This window comes from Nannobrachium achirus (genome assembly GCF_963921795.1).
Source record: "Nannobrachium achirus genome assembly, chromosome: 5".
Lineage (NCBI taxonomy): Eukaryota > Metazoa > Chordata > Actinopteri > Myctophiformes > Myctophidae > Nannobrachium > Nannobrachium achirus.
Window position 1 is genome coordinate 54233151 of NC_137814.1, and position 22886 is coordinate 54256036.

The window sequence follows — 22886 nt, forward strand, 5'->3', positions numbered from 1 at the left end:
GATGGGCCCACAGGGCGAGGACGGGAGCTGCCCGGCATCATGCGAGACCATGCCGGGACCCCCAGGCGTGGCGGGGCTCTCGGGCCGGCCCGGGACCCGGGGCATCCCAGGGCTGGACGGAGACACGGGTCCTAAAGGCGACAAGGGCGACATGGGTGACATGGGCACGCCCGGCACCCAGGGGCGTGACGGCCCCAAGGGGGACCAGGGCGACCAGGGCGTCTGCGAGTGCGAGGACGGCGAGGGCGGCCCCCCTGGACCAGCGGGACCCCCGGGCGACAGGGGAGACGTGGGAGGCGTGGGCCCCAAGGGCGACCGGGGCCTGGACGGGCCCCAGGGCGACGGGGGAGTAATGGGCATGGCGGGGCCCCCGGGCCCCTGCACGCCGCGCATCCAGTCGGCCTTCGCGGCCAAGGCCATGGCGTCGGAGGCGTACCCGCGGCCCAACTACCCCGTCCCCTTCACGGACGTGATCTGCTGCGGCGGGCCGATGGCGGACCACTTCAACCCGATGATGGGCACCTACTACCCGCCCGTCAACGGCACCTACGTGTTCACCTACCACCTGGCCGTGCACAACAAGATACTGAAGGTGGGCATCTATCGGAACTTCTTCCCCATCATGAAGACCACGCAGACCACGGACATGTCCACGGCCAGCGGGCAGGTGACGATGCACCTCGTGTTTGGGGACCGTGTGTGGCTGCAGGTGAAGGACGACAACACCAACGGCATGTACAGCGACCCCGAGATGAGCAGCGTCTTCTCGGGCTTCCTGCTGCAACCGGACAACTGCGACCCGCCCCCCTTCGGGGGCCGCGACGGCATTGACATTCTGGACCCCATGGACCCCAGCCAGCCGCCGCCGGTGTACACCTGGGACGGGCCGCTGTCCACTACGGCGGTACCACAGACCACAGGCTAAATGAATGAAATTAATTTAATTGCATATATGCGCGTCGTTGTTGTTTGTCGGGTGGAAAACTTGTATGTCCGAAACCGTTTTGTTTTGTATTTATCATCTTTAAAATCATTTAAACTAGTGAGAATAGTCGATCTACAAGCACACAACGCCGAGGTGATCTGTGCTTAAAAAACAAAACAAAAAAACATGCAATTAATTAATTTATATATTTTTCCCATCCTAAATAGTCTAGAGGATCACATCTAGTCGCCACATACTAGAATAGCGTTAAAAACGTATTCCGCAGCAGGAAATCTGTGAAAATCAGTAACCAAGATGCAAAAAATAAATAAATAATAAAAACAATATATCGATTTTTTTTTCAACTATTTTTTTTCTATATCGATATTTTGCGATATTAATAAATGTTATGAATATCGACTTTGATTATCGCCCGTTTCAATAATCGGTCGATCCCTAATACATATAGCCTACACAAACGAACACACGCGCACACGAACACACACACGCACACGCACACACGCACACACACACACACACACACACACACGCACACACACACACACACACACACCACATGTACAAATAGAAATGCAGGAAATACAATTATGTTAGACGTCTCAATATGTTTTTGAAATACACGTATGCTTGTGATTTCCAGCTTGGTAAACCTATATATCTGCTATTATTTATGATAGCCGGCCTCTTGGCCAATAAGCTGGTCCATCATCTGTTCAAAGTAGGATTTCAAGACCGATTCTGTTGATGAATGTAATATTTGTTTGAAGCACCTTCTGGGATCCTCAGAGAAAGACCTATAGCTCTCAGTTTCACAATGAACCTCACAAATAAGTGTACTTAGTTAGTGTATTTATCTCGTGAAACGTGATGACCACTGCTGACGGATGGTGTTTTGAGGAAAAAATAATATATTTAAAAAAAAATGTACCCGTAATTATTGATGCAATCAAGACGTCTGTTGATTGATGTATGTGAGTATAATGTATCAGTTTATGAAAAACTAAAAATTAAAAGATTGAAAGAAAGACTTCTGTCAGTTTAGCTCCTAGTAAATTTGGCTAAATTTGGATATAAAGAAGCAGGGTTTTTACTAATATTACAGAACTAATTCTGGTGTCACTGTTGGCCCAGGTGTAATCTGTGATGCTTTGTTTGTTTGAGCCAGAACAGAATGTTTGCTTCTGTCTACAGCAAATGATTGTATTTGATGAATAAACCCATTAAAGTGATTTGAAATCAAGGTTGTTTTTGTATCTGTTAACACTTTCACCCTGGCATGCCTGTTTTGGTCATGTCAATATAGGCAAACATTTTCAAAGATTTAAATAACTTCTTGAATAGTGCTTTAAGTGAATGTAATTTAAAACCTGAAAAGACACTGTCTTCCTTTGTGCTTCCTTACATCAAGCACAATACTGTCACTTTCCACGTGCAGTTTTGTACAATAATGTCTTTAAAATAACCACAGACTATTATTTGGAGTGTTTAAAGTTAGTGTTGATCGCAGTCCCACGAAATGAAATACTGTAATATGTTAATCATAGAGAAACGCAAAAAGAAATGGGGATGAACTCTGTAAAAGGTGACGTGGAGGCAGGCATACGTGTTTGAATGACGTTTAAACATGTTTTGGGTGTAATGGGCCCTTCGAACTGTCATCTTGAGGATGAGAAAAGGTGGGCGGCAGACTGAGTGAGAGGAGATAAGGGAAGGAGACAGACCAGGAAGATGTATATCGTTGTTGTCGCGTGGAAACCTTGTATGTCCAAAACCTTCCTTTTTTTGTTATTATTTTATAAACAAAAGTTGTGAAAATGGCCGATCTACAACTTAAGCACACAACACCTCGCATTGCTTTTTGCGACATGATGAAGTAGGGCTTTAATTTACAAAAAAAACATACACATTTGAAACTTGGAGATACAATGTTTCTGCCCAACAGTGACGACATAGAGGTTGTGTGAAAGGAAATCTTGGGGATTTTTATGTAATTTCCCTATTTTGTGTTATCTTATTATGTCAGAAATGCCTCGGAAGGACGGGGTTTTAGGGTTCTGTTTAGATTCCTGGACAGCGGATGTAGAGAAAAACAGAAGGAGGATGGAATGTAGACACAAACATAAGATAGAAAAATAGAAGTGTGAGGATGCAAACAAATGCACTTGAAGGCCAAATAGACATGTAAGAGGCTTTATATACATACTAATATACCTTGGTTTAATAATCTGAATTTGTGAATTCTGTCTAAAAATATACAATTAAATTCATTTTAAATGCCATTTTACTGGTTCTTTGTCAATTTGCTCTGGGGATTTGTAGCACAATCTCGGATCTCCCATATTAGTCCATGGGCCATACGAGATGTCGGTATCCGAAAGGTGGCAAAGGTTACCATGCATTTTTGAGAAGCTCTATATCTGTAGATTATATTTTGGTATGATAACCCTTTCTGAGACACAGCTAAATTGCAGCCACTAGAGTTGGTCTCCCATTAACTTTACTATACAGGGGGAAAAAAGCAAAAAATGAATCTGCTTTAAGTAGCATATCAGGGGTCAAACTAGGGGTTTTTCATGATTCTGAATCCATTGCAAGCATCTGTTTTGCACGAAAATCATTTCCTTGGGCTAAAAAACGTTTTTAGCCTAAGGAATGTTTTTCGTGCAAAACAGAACCTTTGCCACTATATTATTTGCACATATCACGCGTTGTTGACAATAACATCTCCAAGACAGAAATGAGACATGAACGTGTCTTTAATGTCATTCACACAGAAGCACATCTCTCCATCCAACAGTATTTCAGCAACAAATTGAAATCCAAGGCAAGCCTAGTGTGTTTTAAATATAACAACAGCACTGCTACACAATAACAAACATTTTGTGTTTTCATTTTTTATTTTATGTGATATAGGATGTACCACATTAGAAAATGACAGACATTTTAAAATATTACTTCTTCAACATTGTTAAAACTATATATTTTTTTGTTAAAAAAATGGGTGTCCTCGAGTCAGAAAATATCTTTCCACTCGAAAGATGTAGGTTTCTACGCCAAACCTTGCGTCCATACACATACAGGTAAGCTATGCGTTTCTTTTTTTCTTTCTCTTAATTCCTAAAATAAAACATTTAAATAATAAAAAAAAAAATTTGCTCTGGTTACGTCATCGATGGTGACGTCCAGTGGAATCTGAAAATAATTGGTGAACCAAAGTTAATCACAAAATTCCCTCGAAGGAACCCTGTATAGGTTATCAACGTTTGTGTTGAAAAGGTCAAAGATCTAGATTGCAGCGTTAATAGGTCATGTCTCCTCCAGTTTAACGGGGTCATGTCTTAGGTATGCACAAGGCCTAATTTATTCTTTATTTCCACAATGAAGGCCTCTTCCCAAACCCTCCTCCCCATCTCCCCTCCTTCTGTCCTCTCTTGCGTTTTGTCCCGCTGAAATGTAGAATAATTAATTCCGCTGATTGGGGAGTGGTGACCACTGTGGTGCATCTATAGGAATGCAAGAGAGGCTTCTTCTTCTAGGTGTTTTTATGCCAAAACAAAAGTCACGAAAAAGGGTGCTTGAACGCAGTCCCAAGTTGCAAATAAAGAAAAATAAAGTGTCTTCTGTGAAGTAATCCAACACACAAGAATAATTTCCAAACAGGTCAAAAAACAGCTCCTCACTCTAAACAGCTCCTCCTCACTCTACAACTGCTGCAAACAAACTGAAATGACCCCCACCCGGTGCCGCGCTGTGAGCTTGTATCTGCTATTTTTCACTGGTTAAAGCATTCAATAATTCTAGGCTAGAATGTCCTTCATCACACCGGCAGACCGACCGGCTGTGAGGAACGGTGAAAGAGCCGTTGTGCGGGCCAAGGTTTATAAGCGGACCAATGCTGCGAGCCGACTGATCATTCCACAAAACACCTTGTCATTGTCCAGGAGATGGAGCGCCGCACGACAGGAACGGTGAAAGTGTGGCGGGACGATAGATAGATGCAGTGTGTTGTTGTTGAGCGGAGTGGTGGAGTGGAGACCCTCAGGGCTCCATGCTAGTGGATTTTCTGTTCTCGCTCCACATTAGGCATCTTCGCAGAACATAGCAGATCGGCGAGCTTGTCGATCGGCTATATTTTCAGGAAGTTTGCCCAGAATATGGATGCTGCTAACCTGACTCCGCCAGATGGTGGCAGCAGTGCGTACCGGCCTTCCTTACCATCTGAGACCGCTCGGGGAAGAGTTCGGGGGGAGATAACATTTTTACGAGTGTTATCAACTGGCCTGCTCACGTATTCGGAGGGTGTCAGGAGTCACAAGAAATAAAGACAGTTGTTTTCATTGAATCTATCATGGTTAAAATGGAGTTTGAAGTTATAATGGGTTTGTATATATATTTTATGAACACCTTGAATAGTTTTTAATTTACTTCATTCAATAATTAGATATTTGTTGTAAATGTTATCTGCTGTTATCTTTATATTAGGTTTTATATTAACTTAATAACTTTATATTATCGCTGATGGCGGGCAGAAACCTTGTATCCATATACAAGTGATACTTTTCAGGAAGTGCTTTTTTAACATTGTTTTAATGGGCTTGCTGTAGTTATAATGTATCATTTTAATAAGTCATTATTGTTAATTACTTTTCATATATTTATCAAAAACCACACAGACTACAACCACTTAACCTGGCGTCCTTATTTTGGGAATGTCAATAGGCGATATAGCTGAATAGCTGATTATATTTGAATTATCACGATAATATCGTAAATCGCAATTTTACTAATCATCCCATCCCTGTTGTAGGGGCTGTTTGCACTTTTTTATGGATTGAAATAAGCATAAATACATTTTTAGCTTAATTTCAATATTTGCCTATACTGTGGCTGAAAGAATGGAATATAGAAAATGTAACATGGATAAGAAGCCTCTGTCCTGGTGTGGTGTCTCTTGGTATATTGTGAGTAGGCCTATATTGTGATTGCGTGTTACTTTAGTTTAAATATTTGACGTGCGACAAATCTTTGCCAAAAATGCCTTTTCACCGGAATTAGGTGATCTACATTTTGAGAAATCCAGAAATATATTTTTTTTCTTTTTTTTTTTTACAATTGTTAAAATGTGTGCCCTCTTCCCTTTTAGGGGTCCCCGGGAGGCACAACGTTTTTTTCAGAGCGGCTCCGCAGTCAATATATACTGTACTGTATAAAGGTTCTTGACATGAAAATGAAAATGACAGGATAGTTTACTTAAGGGTCACAGGTGCAGTAATCAGCAGATCGTTACTTAAGGGTCACAGGTGCAGTAATCAGCAGATACAGGTCACAGGAGGACACAGGTTGTTGGGAGAGCAACCTTCCTTACCAGCAGACCAGAAAGCAGAATAATACAGGAAAAGCACCTCAGAAACCAAAACAGCAATAGGCTATCGATGGTAAGTTCATTTCAACTGACAACTTCATTTCAATAAATACACCCTAAAACTGGAAATTTTGGACTCGACATCCATATTGTTTGTTTCTGTGTCATACTGCATAGGATCACTCACTACAACCTGGGAAGTAATGTGCAAGGATATTGGTGAAATTGCCATTAAAGTTCTACACTAACACACGTCTACTCTACTTTCTCCTGATGTCGTCCAGATGCTGATCAGGCTCCTGATGATCACCCTGCCCCTCGCCATGGCCTTCCCGACGGGCCCTAGCAAGATCCCCATGCCCTTCAGCGAGGAGCAGCCAGGGAACTACTCGGACGCCATGCTCGGACGCCATGCTCCAGTCCGAAGGGCTCCTGCTGTTACCCAGCGACTCCCCGCCGCTCTCGCGCATGTTCCCCATTGCTAGCCCCCCGACACCGACGTCTATCCCGTCGTCGGGGGGGGTTTTGCTAAATTTGGATTTCCAAAAATACTAATTCTGGTGTCACTGTTGGCCCAGGCGTAATCTGTGGTGCTTTGTTTGAGCAAGAACAGAAAGTTTGCTTCTGTCTACAGAAATTGATTGTATTTTAAGCAGTGTTTTTACAAATGTTACGGAGCAGTCCAAAAATACTAATTCTGGTGTCACTGTTGGCCCACGTGTAATCTGTGACGCTTTGTTTGAGCCAGAACAGAATGTTTTCTTCCGTCTACAGACATTGATTGTATTTTATGAATAAACCCATTAAAGTGATTTGAAATCAAGGTAGTTTTTGTATCTGTTAACACTTTTTCACCCTGGCATGCCTGTTTTGGTCATGTCTTTATATAGGCAAACATTTTCAAAGATTTAACTTCTTGAACAGTGTTTAAAGGGTTTCCTGCAGTGCTTTATTGGCCAGGCGGCCTAAAATCTGTAGCATACGGCCAAGAGTGGTGAAAATTATGCGAAATTCCTCCTAAACGTGCAAAACAAACTATACTTTTGAGTTTGTTTAAGAAACTTCTCATCCTATGTTGAGGGCAAAAATAAGAATTGGTCAAAATTAAGGGATTAATTAAATCGAATGAATGAATTAAATTGTGGCGCAAGTCAAGAGTCCCCCCCCCCCCCCCCCCCCCTCAGCCAAGCCTTTTTTCCTGCAGAAAACCCTACCTGAAAAGACTACCTTTGTGCTTCCTTACTTCAAGCACAATACTGTCACATTCCAAGTGTAGTTCTGTACAATAATGTCTTTAAAATCCCTACAGACTATTATTTTGAGTGTTTAAAGTTAGATGTATTGTTGATCGCAGTCCCACAAAATGAAATGCAGTATGTCAATCATAGAGAAACCCAAAAAGAAATGGGAATAAACTCTGTAAAATGCGAAGTGGAGGCAGTCATGCGTGTATGAATGATTTAGACATGTTTTGGGTGTAATGGGCCCTTCAAACTGTCATTGTGAGGATGAGAAAAGGTGGGCGGCAGACAGAGTGAGAGGAGATAAGGGAAGAAATATATTGTCAGGTGGAAACCTTGTATGTCCAAAACCTTCCTTTTTTATTTTTTAAAACAAAAGTAGTGAAAATAAGGCGCTGTGTGCTTCGGCTATTTTCACTACTTTTGTGAGCTGCTTTTTTGGAGAGGTTTCAAGGTTTTTGCCCGACAGTGACGATATGGGAAGTTGTGTGAAACGGAATCTTAGGGATTTTGATGTAATTTCCCTGTATTACAGTATGTTAGCTCAGTATGTGAGACTTGGTGTTAGGGTTCTGTTTAGTTTCCTGGAAGGTGTATGTAGAGGAGAACAGAAGGCGGATGAATGTAGAGACAAACAGAAGATAAGACGCAGTGCTGAATGCAGGGACGTGCTGGGCCCCTGATTCAGCCCGGGAAAAAGAGTTGGAGAGGCCCTCATTGCGAGTAGCAACAGCGCTATAGAGAGAGATCTCTCTCTATAGCACTGCTGCTACTCAAAGATTTGCCATTTCAGATCATGACAAGTGACAAGCCAGTGGGCCAATTACATGAGTTAAATTTTGTCGTTGTCGGGTGGAAACCTTGTATGTCCAAAACCGTTTGTTTTGTATTTATCATTTTAAAAACGATTTAAACTAGTGAAAACAGCCGATCTACAAGCACACAACGCCTCGCACCGCGAGGCGTTGTGTGCTTGTAGATCAGCTGTTTTCACTACTTTTGTGCAGCAACGGCCTTGTATGGTGAAGCAGGGCTTTGCTTTGCGAAAAAATGTACTAATTTGAAACTTGGAGATACAAGGTTTCTGCCTGACAGTGACGATTTACTTTGTTGACCGCCCAATCCCCAAAATGGAACGAAGGCCGTCATTTTATTTTGTTCGGGAGTTGTCCCGCTTTTCCCAATGGCCAGCACGTTCCTGGCTGAGTGAGAAGTGTGAGGTTGGATGATGGTCCCTCGCATCACGGCCGCTAATGAGTTTTATCATTAGATCATGTGTGTACAGTATGTGCAAGCCTGTGTGCACACACCCATATGCACACTTGATATACAGTATGCAAACAAATGCACTTGAAGGCCAAACAGGCATTAAGTCCTCGATCAGCCTGTATATACTTTTGTTTAATAAACTGAATTTGTGAATTCTGTCTAAAATGTTCTAACATTTTCTGGGTCTTTGTCATTGTTGCACTGGGGATTTGTAGCACGATCTCGGATCTCTCATATTATTTGCACATCTTGCGTTGTTGACAATAACATCTCCGAGACAGAAGAGATGAATGTGTCTTTAATGTCATTCACACAAAAACACATCCAATAGTATTTCAGCAAACAAATTGAAATCCAATGCAAGCCTAGTGTGTTTTAAATATAACATACAGTAATATTACAATAATTATCTCAACAGCACCGCTACACAATAACAAATGTAACCAAGTGTTTTTTTTTATGTAATTTAGGATGATTCGAAAATCATGAAGACATTTTAAAATATTACCTTCTCAACATTTCGAAATAATCAAATAAAAAGATCTTAATGGTCCTTAAAAAGTCTAAAAAAGTCTGTACTAGTGGACTCCTATAGGCTAGTGTCATAGTAAATCATTGTCATACATGTTCTGGAGACTAATTGGGGCTGAACATAAGAAAAAAATGCACCAGAACGACATTTTCCACAGACAAGGACAAGTCTTTGCCACAGACACATTTGTCCGTGTACAGACATATTGATGACCCCTGGTTGTGAAGCGTCTCTTTTTTCAGTGGTGTAAAGTAACAAGTACAAGTACTGTACTTAAATACAAGTTTGAGGTATTTCCAATTTCCAATCCTATTACTGTGGGACAGCGTCGCATCACAACACAATGTGAGCTTTATAGATCTACTATTTTCAAGCGATTGTTGTAGGCTACATTTAAAAAGACATTCTGCATAATGAGTACATTTACTTTTGGTACTTTAAATACATTTTGATGCCAAAACTTTTGTACTTTTTACTCGAGTACATTTTGAATTCCGGAATGTTACTTGGCAACAGAGTGCCATTTTCTACGTGGCGGTATTGACTTTTACTTAAAGTACAAAATGTGAGTACTTTTTCCCACCACCGTTTACTTCTCTTTGGGCGCCATGTCTTCACCCCCGGACACGTTCCCCCCCTCCTCCTCCTCAGCGGCGTTCATCCCCTTCACGTAGTTGCGCTGGAACTCCTCAAACACCATCTCCTCCTCCTGTTCACTGCAACACCACAACTCTATTATTATTATTATTATTAATGAAACTCCTCGAACACCATCTCCTCCTCTTGTTCACTGCAACACCAGAACTATTATTATTATGAATGAAACTCCTCGAACACCATCTCCTCTTCCTGTTCACTGCAACACCACAACTCTTATTATTATTAGCTTCGTGATCCAGGCATTTCAAGAGGAAAAGCCTGGGCTAGCCCCCCTGTAACTGTGGTTCACAACATTTTAATTGTATATAAAATATATGTAGCCATTCAGACATCTTATTTTACATCAGTATTGTTCATGTGAACTGGTTTGTTTAGGTTTCTGTTTAGGGGAGCGTGTCACTGTTACTACATATCATCTTTTCGACACCCAACTCTAACCCTCACCCTAACCCTAACATCCGTGGTGAGTGGAGGGGCATGCTGACGGTCAGAAGGACGGACATTCGCTAAATTAATATTTATAGATGGCTTAGCTTAGTTTTCATTTAGTTCTTATTTGGTTTTCATCACAGAAAAAAGGTAGCCCCTGAACATTGCAACACACACACATGCAAGCACAGATGTATGTACGTATGCACAGATGCACACATGCCCGCACACATAGAAACAGACATAAAGTCAGATTGACAGTGAGAGAGAGAGAGAGAGAGAGAGAGAGAGAGAGAGAGAGAGAGAGAGAGAGAGAGGTGGACACTGAGACATGCAGGCAGGTATAGCAAGAAGAAATACAAGAGAATCTAAACCAGATCAAATGTGTATTCATCTACAAGACAATGGAGAAAGAGAGTGAAAGGAAGTAAAGCAAACGTTTCTTTCTATAAACGGTGTGTGGTGAAGAAAGAACTATAGAATAGCTAGAGGATGACGTGCTATGAGAGAACAATGTCAGGTCAAAACTACAGGAATGATAGATGGCTTTGGGACAGAATTCAAGACATTCTGAGAACATGATACTCCCTGGCCCTTTGTGGACCCACACATAACCCAGGATTAATATAGTACATGCCCAGGTCAGGTAAATAATACACTACTACCAGCCAGTACTACTGTACGTACAGTATGACTGGCAGGTATTATATATACCGTAAATAGATTTCTTTCAGGTATTATATTAACATACTGTCAAGTACTAAACCAGTAAGACACCTCTAATAGTAAGGGAAAGTTAGCCGAGTGCTGGACCAATGGGAACTAAATCATTACCAATAGCTTTCTTTACAAATGTGTTCATAAAGGTGTCTACTATCACCTCAGAACTTTTTCAATCACAACTCCCTTGTGAAACTTTGTGGGAGCTAATCAAAGTTGGGGGTATCGGGATACCCTGGGCCTGGGATTAAAGGGGAAAAAATAAAAAGTTGCCAATATGAGCGTATGAGGTGTGTAATTAGGGTATTTTTGGGCTGCCGAATCCATTCCAACCATTTGTTTTCAGTTAAAATGACTCCTTGGCCATAAATGATTTGATTGGCTCCCACAAAGTTTCACAAACTTGAAAAAGTTCAGGTGATAGTAGACACCTTTATAAACACATTTGTGAAGAAAGATATTGTTAATGATTTAGTTCCCAGATTGGTCCAGCACTAACTTTCCCTTACTATAAGGGCAAAAAGCACTGTAGATGAACAGGCAGAATGACGCAGTCTTACCTCTCTTTCACTGCAGGGGGCGGTAGAGAATAGATAAAAGAGAGATGTGTGAGAGACATAATATGATATCTAATAGTTTGTTACAGTTTGTAGTCTTACATCCAAGGAAGTTAGAAAATATTGTCACAATGGTCTAATGAATCTGTGAAATGGGGGCATCCCACAAGGACAATGTAATATAAGAGGAGCTACATGGAAATGTTTTGACTTCACAGTTACGCCTCCATTGCACGAAGCATGTACTTTCTAACCTCCTCGCTAAATTCAAGAAATGAGTCATCCTTTTGAGTCATGGTGGGTCCCTTCTCTGAACTAGCAGTGGCTTGCTGAGTGAGCGCATATATACAGGGAAGCAGTTAAAAGTATAACTTAAAGTGCCTGTATAGCTAAATAAATATGATACAAATTGTGTTCCAAGTTTGTCATACAAATTGTGTTCCCAGTTTGTCACATAACAGATCTGCTATTTTCTAAAGATTTTGTATACATTTGAAAACTTGAAATGGGACATTCTGCATAATGAGTACTTTTACTTTTGGTACTTTAATTACCTTTTGGTGCCAATACTTTTGTACTTTTACCTCAAGTACATTTTAAATTATGGACTTTTACTTTTACTACAGAGTATTTCTGCATTGCCGTATTGATACTTTTAATTAAGTAAACAATTTGAGTATACTTTTTCCACCAATGCCCAATTCCAATGCAAAACTTCTAGGATTTCTGCTGTGGGGGCCCATGGCGGAAGTAACTTCCAGGTTAGAGCTGGTAAGTGTATTGGTCAACACTGTTGTTGGATGACATATTTCACTATAAAATCAGCCACAAATACAGTATGTAATTTCTGGACAAAGTGCATGAGTGTTTAGCCTGCAAAAGGAGAGCGTCAAGCAGCAAGTACCGTTGTCTGGTTTCGGGTGCATCAATCTAAATGGAAGCTCCACACAAACCTCACTGCAACAAACCAACAAAGAATGAAGAATAAAATCAATAAGGTCCACACACACGCACGCAAAATAAAAGATTCTAGATATGCTCATTTTAACAACCTTACTGAAAAATATACAGTATAGTCCAACCATTTTTCAAAGAGAGAGGATCAATAATAAGGGAGAACCATCAGTTTGAAGTAGAATGTTTCATTCTGCAGTGATAACACACAGAAAGCTGTACTACAGCAAGGCTATCACATTTTCCCTATACTAGAGGTGTATACAGCTGCTGTATGATGTATCTATACACAAAAATCTGTATGAGAATTATTCCCCCCAGGTGATACCGATGCGATTACCCCATACCCCATACTAAAATATGAAACTGCAATCTACAGTCATGTAGGCTATGTATGACATGGATGAGGCCTACCTGGCTCCCATGCCCATCAGCCTGCATGTGAAGAGATTAAGATGACCGTTAGTAACGGAGGGATTAGGATTAGAGTGGAACACACACACACACACACACACACACACACACACACACACACACACGCACACGCACACGCACACGCGCACGCACACGCGCACACACACAGAACTTACCCGCCCACAACAAGTTTCACTGCAAGTTTGTATGAAACCATGAGTCCCAGCACTTCCTTCTCTACACCCTCCTTTATACTGGAACACAAATACAAAACAATATACTGTAGTATATTCCAAATACTTATCAGGGTAGGGGGCGTCCCCAGTTCAAATATGATTATTTTTGGTGGTCACAGGTTCACAGGTTTTTTATATTGTATAATATCAACATCTCTATATACTCTTAATGCTTCTGTATCTCCTGCCTGATGGGAGGAGATTGAAGAGGTAGTGTGCGGGATGAGAGTTGTCTGCTATGATTTCTTTTTTTTTGCCATCCTATTCTCACTCTTTTCCATAAGAGATAAGCTTAGCTATTAGACATCTGAACTTACATTGACTCAATATGTGGCAATATGTACCTATATACTGTAGCACTTTAAAACAACTGTATGTATGCACTTGTCTTTCTTGTTTCCCCTTTCCCCCCCTTTTTTGTGTTTATGGGTGTTCGCTGTTCGTATAGTGTGCTGCTGCACTGTCATTGTTTTATGCTTTATGTTTTACGTCTGAGAGTGAAAGACACATTCCTATCAACTATGTTGACATGGAAATAAAGTTATTGAATCTTGAATCTTGAATCATTTCAATTGAATTATTGAAAGTAATTCTCACACGCTGGATGAAGCCAGGTTGGTGTCTTCGTGCTTCAGCTGTCCATCGAGTGCTATGCCCCGCCTCTCCGTGTTGTAGGCCAATAGCGCAAGGATGGTGAAGTCCTTCTGCAGGCTTTCTCCTGGAGCCACCGTCTCTCTGAACCAATAGGAACCAGAAAACATTTTATTATCAAATTATCATCTCAAACCTAAAAATGTGATGTTTTAAAATCGAGACGGGAAACACTATATGTATCTATATCGTCTCTGTCGGGTGGAAACCTCATTATGTCCAAAACTATTACTTTTCAGGATTCAAATTCAAAAGTAGCAAAAGTATCAGATCGACAAGTGGGGCGTTCATTCGTGAAAAAAAAAAAAAAAAAAAAACGCACAAAAAGTTAGAATATGGAGATAAAGGGTTTCTGCCCGACAGTGACGATATAATATAAGATCATATAGGCCTATCCTGGTGTTGCCAGACACAAATTGGCTGATGCAAAAAAGAAATTGCCGTCGGCAGATATCGCAGTGTTATATACAGTAATCTGGAGTGTCCTTGAAACTCCTCAGTCTCTATTTCCTCTCCAGTCCTGTCTTGGGTGTCACCTGGCCTGAGTGAGCCTAGCCCTTGTGTAGTTGTGCCCCTAACATGCACTCAGCACACTCCACACATTCACACACTGCATACATGACTGACTAGTGACTACTGACTTATTCACACCTCGCTCCATTCCTTTTGTTTATTTCTTTAGTTTTAGTGAAATAAATCTAAACATAAAATGTTTGAATCATGTGTGGACTCCCTTCTTTTGCCATGTGACCCAAGTACATGACACTCATGCAACGCGCAGATGAAAATGGAAAATGTCGCAGACCATTACCCAGTATCCTCGATGGCCACACATGTGGCGTAGCTCTCATTGGAGTACAACACCACGGTGGCCACCTGGTCCACTTGGAGAGACAGGAGACGGGGGACAGATGGACAGACCAAGATGGAAATGTCAGTCTGAGGAACAAGTCTTGCTGCATTTTAATGAGTAATAAGTGTAACTCTGGTCGTTCATGGAACGTTAGTACATCCTACCAGCTGGTTAAACACATGAGCCCTGTAGTGTCCCTATGCATGCATAGGGACACTACGGATTTCAAATATTTATTTTTCCTCTGAGATTTAGCGGAGTAGAAGTAAAAGTATTGAAAATTGGAAATACTCCAGTAAAGTAGAAATACCTCAAAATTGTACCTAAGTACAGTACTTGAATACTTAGTTACTTTACCCCACTTCTCACCGGTTAATATGATGTTCTTGACGGTCTTGCCGGAGCCGTTTGTGAGGTTCACGTGCACAGTGATTGTCTCCCCATGGTAGTATGTCTGGCAAAAGGAAGGGGAGTTTAATATTTTTTAGATTAATTACTAAAACTGTTCGCCTATGACATGTAAACCATGTTAATGTGGTGAAACCGACTTTAAACTGTTAGTGCAGTGGTTCTCAAGCTTTTCAGGCTGCTACCCCCAGAATAATCATATTTATTCTAGGGCTGGGACTCGATTAAAAAAATAATCTAATTAATTAGAGGCTTTGTAATTAATTAATCAAAATGTATGTTTACACGCATATAAATATTTGGCCTGAGAAGCAATTGTATTTAAATAAAACGCATTTTGGTGAGTTTTTTAAATACAAAATGTTCCAACCACTGGGCCGAGCAAATAAGCAGTCTGATCCGCAGCTTCTCCCATTACATGCACTGAGGTTTGTTGACTGTTGGTTGGTGCACCTGTGTGATCGGTGTGCCTGAACCTTGTCCAGTGAGAAAGGTTCTATGGTGCAAAAACTAAGTGCAATTAAAATACTGTAATGATGAATCGAAATTAATCAGTTAAATTCCCAGTCCTAATTTTAACTAAACATATGATGAAGATAGCCAATCTACAGGCACACAACGCCTCGCGGTCCGAGGCGTTGTGTGCTTGTAGATCTGCTATTTTTACTAGTTTTGTGCGACAGTCTTTGTATGAAGGCGAGGCAGGGCTTTCATTTACGAAAAACATGCACATCTCTAACTTGGAGATACAAGGTTTCTGCCGGACAGTGACCATATCCTACCTGCTTGTCCAGGCTGGCCTGCAGGCTCACTTGGGCCTTGGAGGTCTCTCCAGAGGGCGCCTCACCGTCCTCCTCCGGGGCGTACTGGACCTTCCTGATGATCAGTCTCACTGTGCTCCTGACACACACACACACACACACACACACACACACACACACACACACACACACACACACACACACACACACACACACACACACACACACACACACACACACACACACAAGCACATGCACATGCACATGCACGGGAACAGGAATACTAGTAAGACGCTTCAGGGCCAATTCTTGGCCATCTGGCCAGTGATAATCGGACCAGTTACCCATATATGGAGATCCATGTACTGTATATAGTACATCCCTTTTATGCCCATACATGGAGATCCCTGTCTGAACCAGCCGCACAGATATGGGCTGTCTTCCTCCATTTATGGGCATTCCCATATGAAGTCCTGTTAGATATGGGCTTAATATTGATGACATCAGGGATCTCCATATACTGTATGGGCATAAAAGGGATTCTGTTAGAGTGGTTCCCATGACATCATAACATAAAATATATTTTATGCCCATACTGTACATGGAGATCCCTATCTGAACCAGCCACACAGATATCATATGGACCATGTCTTGGCCCTCTGGCCAGTGATATATATCGATGACATCAGGGATCTTCATATACCGGTATGGGCATAAAAAGGATTCTGGGGAATACCCAAATATATCTATGATTTCAACCACTTTAACCATTATTTTATAATTTAGCTGTTCAAAAATAGCAGACCTACAAGCTCGCTCTTAAGAGCTTATCTGCTATTTTTCAAAAAACGAGAAAGTTTGTGCAAATATTTTTATAGTGATTATTTTTTACTCAAATCTTTGCTTCTGGGGGTCCCTGGAACATGATATTTTGAGATGAGGGGGTCGGCGGCAAAGTATATCTAATTCTGGGGGTCCTTGATTTAAAAAAGACTGAGAACCACTAATATAGCAACATACCTTTTACAGAAAACTGTTAAGATTTAGAAGACATTTATTCAATCGGGTCTAAATGGGTTAAAATGGTCATCCATCCACCAACTTGCCTTATGTTGACATCAAACTAATATTAATGGAACAGATATATTAGATATAGGCCTATTATCCTACTCACCGTTTGCGCACTTTTTCATCTTGCTTCTCAGCAGCGAAAGCTTTGACCTCAAACTCCACGCAACATTGCTGCAGACACATTAACATGCAATAACAGACAATATTGTTAAAGGCATTTAACCGTACGGTATAGAGGCATTGAGAGTGGCATGAGCACTAACCAACAGGTTGAAACGTTGTACTGTTTGTCCAAAGCGTTACTTTTTAGGGGGAAAAAAGAAAAAGGAACCTGTGTTCCAATTGATCCAAAGTACAAATAGTTGTTATTTTCTATTGTTCTATCGAATCAACTTCTGATTGATTCAATATTTATGAAACCTACAGACACGCTGTGAGCTTGTAGAATGGCTATTTTTGCCACTTTTGTGCGACTCTGTAGGGTGACACAGTAGGGCATTCATTTACAAAAGAAAAAAAGAGATATGACACTTCTTTCCGGCAGCAACGATATGTTTGTTCATATAACTAAATGGTTAAGATTGATTCCTCAGCCAGAAGAGTCTTACCTTGCCCATGTCATTTGGTCCAGGCTGGAGACCCACTGAGCAAGGCAGGTTGTCTGGGAACTGAAATGGGAAAAAAAGAAAACATGCCTTATATTCAATCAAGGACAGCCTACCCTACAATACCTGTGTTTTACTGTATGTGTAGGCTATGTGTATGTGTATGTGTGTCCTAGTACTGTACACAGGTGCAACCTTTACAAGTGTGTCTTTTACAAACAGACAAAAAGTCAAATATATAGCCTCCCTGCATAATCTTTAGCAAACAATATTATTTGAGATACTGAGTTACTGTCAAAAAGAGACAAAATAATAACAAATAAGTAAATAATCTAATTATAAAATGGTAGCGAATTTAGGAATTCTAGAGTTGTCCGGCCAGTCTATGACATAAGTATACTGAAGACAGTCACCCCCATAGTTGGTCATACAGGGTACGCATGCACGCACGCATGCACGCACGTGCTGAGAAAGTTAGAGAGGCAGGGGCTGTCATTTCTAAAAGGGCCTTTTGGTGAAAATATTGAAAATAGCAGACCTCCGCGTTGCAACGCGTTATGACCTTGGAGGTCGGCTATTTTCGGTGCACAACTACTGTAAGCATAATCAAGTCAATACTGGAGATGAGGAGTACAGCATTTCTACACGGAGAGCACAATTCTTTCAACATAAGATGCTGCATTCAAGTTCAGGATAGTTTGGACAAAGGCAGTTCTCTTGAATGCTGCCCTCAGGTATGGCATGGAAGGAGGGGCATTCGCATTTCTTTCACCATAGTAAAAACTGCATTCATGGTCTGGAGAGGGCACTTTTTTTTTCAGATGGATAAAAGGGCAGGGGCTGTGTGTGCACATGCCTGAGATAGTCAGATGATGGTCCATGAGTTCCACTGGCTCTCCTCTCACCTCAAAGAAGAACGGGTAGGCCTCGACTCACATCAAAGAAGAAGGGGTAGGCCTTGACTCACCTCAAAGAAGAAGGGGTAGGCCTTGTCTCACCTCAAAGAAGAAGGGGTAGGCCTTGTCTCACCTCAAAGAAGAAGGGGTAGGCCTTGTCTCACCTCAAAGAAGAAGGGGTAGGCCTTGTCTCACCTCAAAGAAGAAGGGGTAGGCCTTGTCTCACCTCAAAGAAGAAGGGGTAGGCCCTGTCTCACCTCAAAGAAGAAGGGGTAGGCCTTGTCTCACCTCAAAGAAGAAGGGGTAGGCCTTGTCTCACCTCAAAGAAGAAGGGGTAGGCCTTGTCTCACCTCAAAGAAGAAGGGGTAGGCCTTGTCTCACCTCAAAGAAGAAGGGGTAGGCCTCTCACCTCAAAGAAGAAGGGGTAGGCCTTGTCTCACCTCAAAGAAGAAGGGGTAGGCCTTGTCTCCCAGCTTGTTGATGAGCCTGGTCTGCATGCTGGTGTGCATGCCCTGCTCCTTGTCCTGCAGCGGCGGGTACACCTGGCGCGTGGCCAGGTACAGCTCCCTGCGGAAGGCGATGCCCATCACGTCCTCATCATCCCTGCCGTACTTGAAGGTGCAGGAGATCCTGACGAACGCTAGGTGGCGGCAAAGAGACGTCAACAAGAGGATCAGTGCTCTGATTACTGCTGGCCAGAAAGAATACAGCCTACCTGTAAGACTGCTTTTCTGGAGCAGGGGTTTTCAAACTTTTTTCATGTCAAGGACCCCTAGCCCTCGGACCCCCATTTGAAAAGATTTGCCAGGGACCCCCATTTTTTTTTCTTTTATGGATCTAGCAGTGATTCTGAACCATTTTAATTTCAAGGACCCCCATTTTGATATGTATTGGGCTACGGACCCATTTAGACATAGTCTACCTCTGGGACCAAATTTATAAAATGGGGTCAAATCAATGTTAATTTAACTCTGTCCATTTGGTTCCATTTGTACTCTCTCAGAGTTAAAGACCCATAAGGGTCCATTAGGTTCCTAACTGTCTATCATTTAGCTGGGTACTCCCCCTGGGGGTCCCCGTACCCTCCTTTGAGAACCGCTGCTCTAGAGTGGGTGAGTTTAGTTAGCGAATGGAATACAACCACAAACAAGACCACAAACCTTTGAGTGACCTCTAGACCTACTGCACATACAAACAGAGCTACCTTTAAACACATTTTAAATCTGAGGCTTTTTTGTATACTATTTAAAATCATTTTGAGGAAAAAATGCTGCTATTTGTCCCAAAGCGACTGCAAAATATTGCTGCTATTTGTTTCAAAAAGCTTCATATCGCCGTTGTCGGGTGAAAACCTTGTATGTCCAAAACCGTTCGTTTTGCATTTATCATTTTAAAAATGATTTAAACTAGTGAAAACAGCCGATCTACAAGCATACAACGCCTCGCGCCGCGAGGCGTTGGGTGCTTGTAGATCTGCTGTTTTCAGTACTTTTGTGCGACGGCCTTGTATGACGAAGCAGGGCTTTACTTTGCGAAAGAACGTACAAATTTGAAACTTGGAGATACAAGGTTTCCACCGGACAACGGCGATATACGGTATTAACATGTAGGCCTATATAACGACACAATGTGACATAGCTCTGTTTACACAATGCTGTACCCCTCCAACTGTATTATGTTGCCCTTTTTCCACAGTTTTTTAAATTATATTATGACACTTGCTTGCAATGTAAACATACAGTATGTTTTCTCATGCCCATAAAGCTCCTTTGAATTGAACTGAATTGAATTGAGTGATGACAAACACCAGAGGGAGCTCGTCTGACCTCATTCCCACAATATATATGGATATAATGTAACCTGGCTGGGGAGAAATGCATCATACTATATGTCTATGCTGCCGGCCTGCCGCCACCAATTGTCCTCCTTACCAACACTAAGCTAAAAGAATGGATGACCGTGAATTGCAATTGGACCTAGGCTATATCAGACCACCTTTGAACGCCTTGTATCACAGGGGTTAAAGCCAAGAGAAATCCCAAGACTGAGAATTTATTTTCAGACCATGTCCCAATATGTGATTTTAGAAACATGGCGTGTGCAGCAGTTTCCCTGAAGTTCTGAACTGCCTTCACTGATTGTGTGTGTGCCAATCCATGCTTCATTTTATAGAAGTATTTTCTGAAGTTGTATTCTATTGCTAGTCTGGCCAATTCAAATCATATCTTGAAATTATAACTGCTTTTTAGTTTGGAGATCACTTGACTAGCGTTTTGACGACTTTGTCATTCACATCGCCATCGCTACATCTCCCCCTTATTTATTTATTTCTTTGCGGAGCTGCACTGATCTCAGAAATAGACCCTATGGAATCCTCAAGACTGAAATCAGTCCCCAGGACTGAGAACTTTAACCCCTGTAGTATCACCCCTATTTTTCTGTAAATAAAACTGTACCTTTTGCTGGTACTGAGCTTTTACTGACATGTATTGTACAGTATATTGTATTGAATGTATTGTACATGCAATGAATGGATACATGAATCGAGCAGGCCTACAATGGACCACAATACAAACAAGCCCCCTGGGGCTTTTTATGTTATCATTTTAGCATAACTTCTGTCTGTAGTTCTTGTAGTGTTAACAATCTTGATTAATAAAAAAGTATAGGTACGTATTACTTTTGTCTCTTCAACATTTATTCTCTGTTCAATTGCAGGGGTCGCAGCTTATAATATAAATCAGATGGCGGACTGCCCCGACCCCAGCTATTTAAATATATTGGGCTATGGGCTCGGTCTCCCAGATGTTTCTCCACTTCTGCATTTATCTTTCTGGGGCTTGGGTTGCCATGACCTACTGACCTTTTCTTCCCTTCAGGGCATCAGGGTCAACCAGTACAACGCCATCTGGTGGTGAGGAGAAGTACGTGTCAAAATACAATGTCACTCAAGATGAAAATGGAAACAGAAAAAAAAAGGAAAAAAAAAGAAAGAAGCACAGCTCTTGCTCCATTAAAACAATGGTTCTAAAAACGGATGATTTACTATGAAAACCTGCAGCTCATGTCCGTCAGTGAGTGAGCGAGTGAGTGAGTGTGTCACACTTGTAGCACCCCAGCTGTGGGCAATCACTGACGCACCACACGATAGGTAACGAGCCATGCGGCTGTGGGCAATCGGTGTGTGTTGTGTATGAGCCCCACAGACACAAAACATACTGTACACACACACACACAGAGAGACACACAGGCGCTCCTCGCCCTTACGGCGTGTAGTTGTCTATTTTCTTACTCTTTGGATAAATTAGTTAAAGGGCCTTTGCCCATGCCCTATTTTTGGAGCCCATGTCTCCCTTTTGATGACTCAACAATTACTGTATGTTGTATGCATTTTTCCATTTATTTGTGTTATTACTCACCCACTGGGTCCACATGGTCCACATGATCCACAAAGTCTCTCCCCCCCATGTAGACTCCAACCTGAGGGAGAATAACAACAGCTCAGCACACACATGCACATGCACATGGGGGTCCGCTCAATATCCTGACGGGCCGCTGTTCCGACTAGCGTCGGCAGGTTAGTTACTCGTCACGGTTACTGAGGTTAAGTTTAGGGTTAGGGGTAGAGTTGGGGTTGGTTTTAGTGTCGGAATACCGGCCCGTCGGCACACTGATGCGGACCCATGCACATGCACATGCACATGCACATGCACATGCACACGCACACGCAAACGCACACGCACACGCACACACACACACACACACACACACACAGACACAGACACAGACACACAGACAAAGCATGTGCGTTTCCTGACTAAAAGTCGGGATTTCAAAAGCTTTTCAGGATTAAAGTCAGGATATGGCTTTTATTTAAATGACCGTTGCGTGCGATCAGCGGCACCCGCGGGTAATGCAAAAACTCAACTTCCCATGATCCTTTGGGAGATAACAATCTGATATGCTCTTGAACAATCTCAAGCCATCCGGAAGTCAAATCTCCAGATTGCGCCGATAGTTGAGAAACATTGTTTTTCACCGGCCCGTATCTACATGACGGACAGTCGCGGTAACAATTTTTCTTTTCCGGGTGAAAGAAAACATGTTCGATCAATGTAACAGACTGGGAGAAAAAAAAAAAAAAGAAAAAACTTAACAGATCAGGGGACAACAGTGGGTTTCTCTGTTCCCATATAAGGATAGGGGCCCAGAATATTCAGTATTCTATTTGATGTTTATTTATGACCAGACTCACAGACTTGTCCTTGGACATCTTCTTGAAAACACGTACGCTTTGTTCACCCATGGCGATGAGAGAGGT

The 22886-nt window shown here is 41.9% G+C and overlaps 1 protein-coding gene across 1 annotated transcript; it reads right to left on the minus strand.

The window, feature by feature from the left end:
• Positions 1-9939: 9939 nt before the first annotated feature.
• Positions 9940-22871, minus strand: LOC308285191 (S-arrestin-like; the record flags this gene model as incomplete). Its single annotated transcript, XM_080725907.1, has 13 exons — positions 9940-10066; positions 13085-13105; positions 13261-13338; positions 13918-14055; positions 14783-14855; positions 15194-15278; positions 16015-16132; positions 17168-17235; positions 17673-17732; positions 19006-19205; positions 21429-21473; positions 21985-22045; positions 22821-22871. The coding sequence occupies 13 exons, from the start codon at positions 22869-22871 to the stop codon at positions 9940-9942; spliced, it is 1125 nt and encodes a 374-aa protein (XP_080582033.1).
• Between the last annotated feature and the right edge of the window lie 15 nt (positions 22872-22886).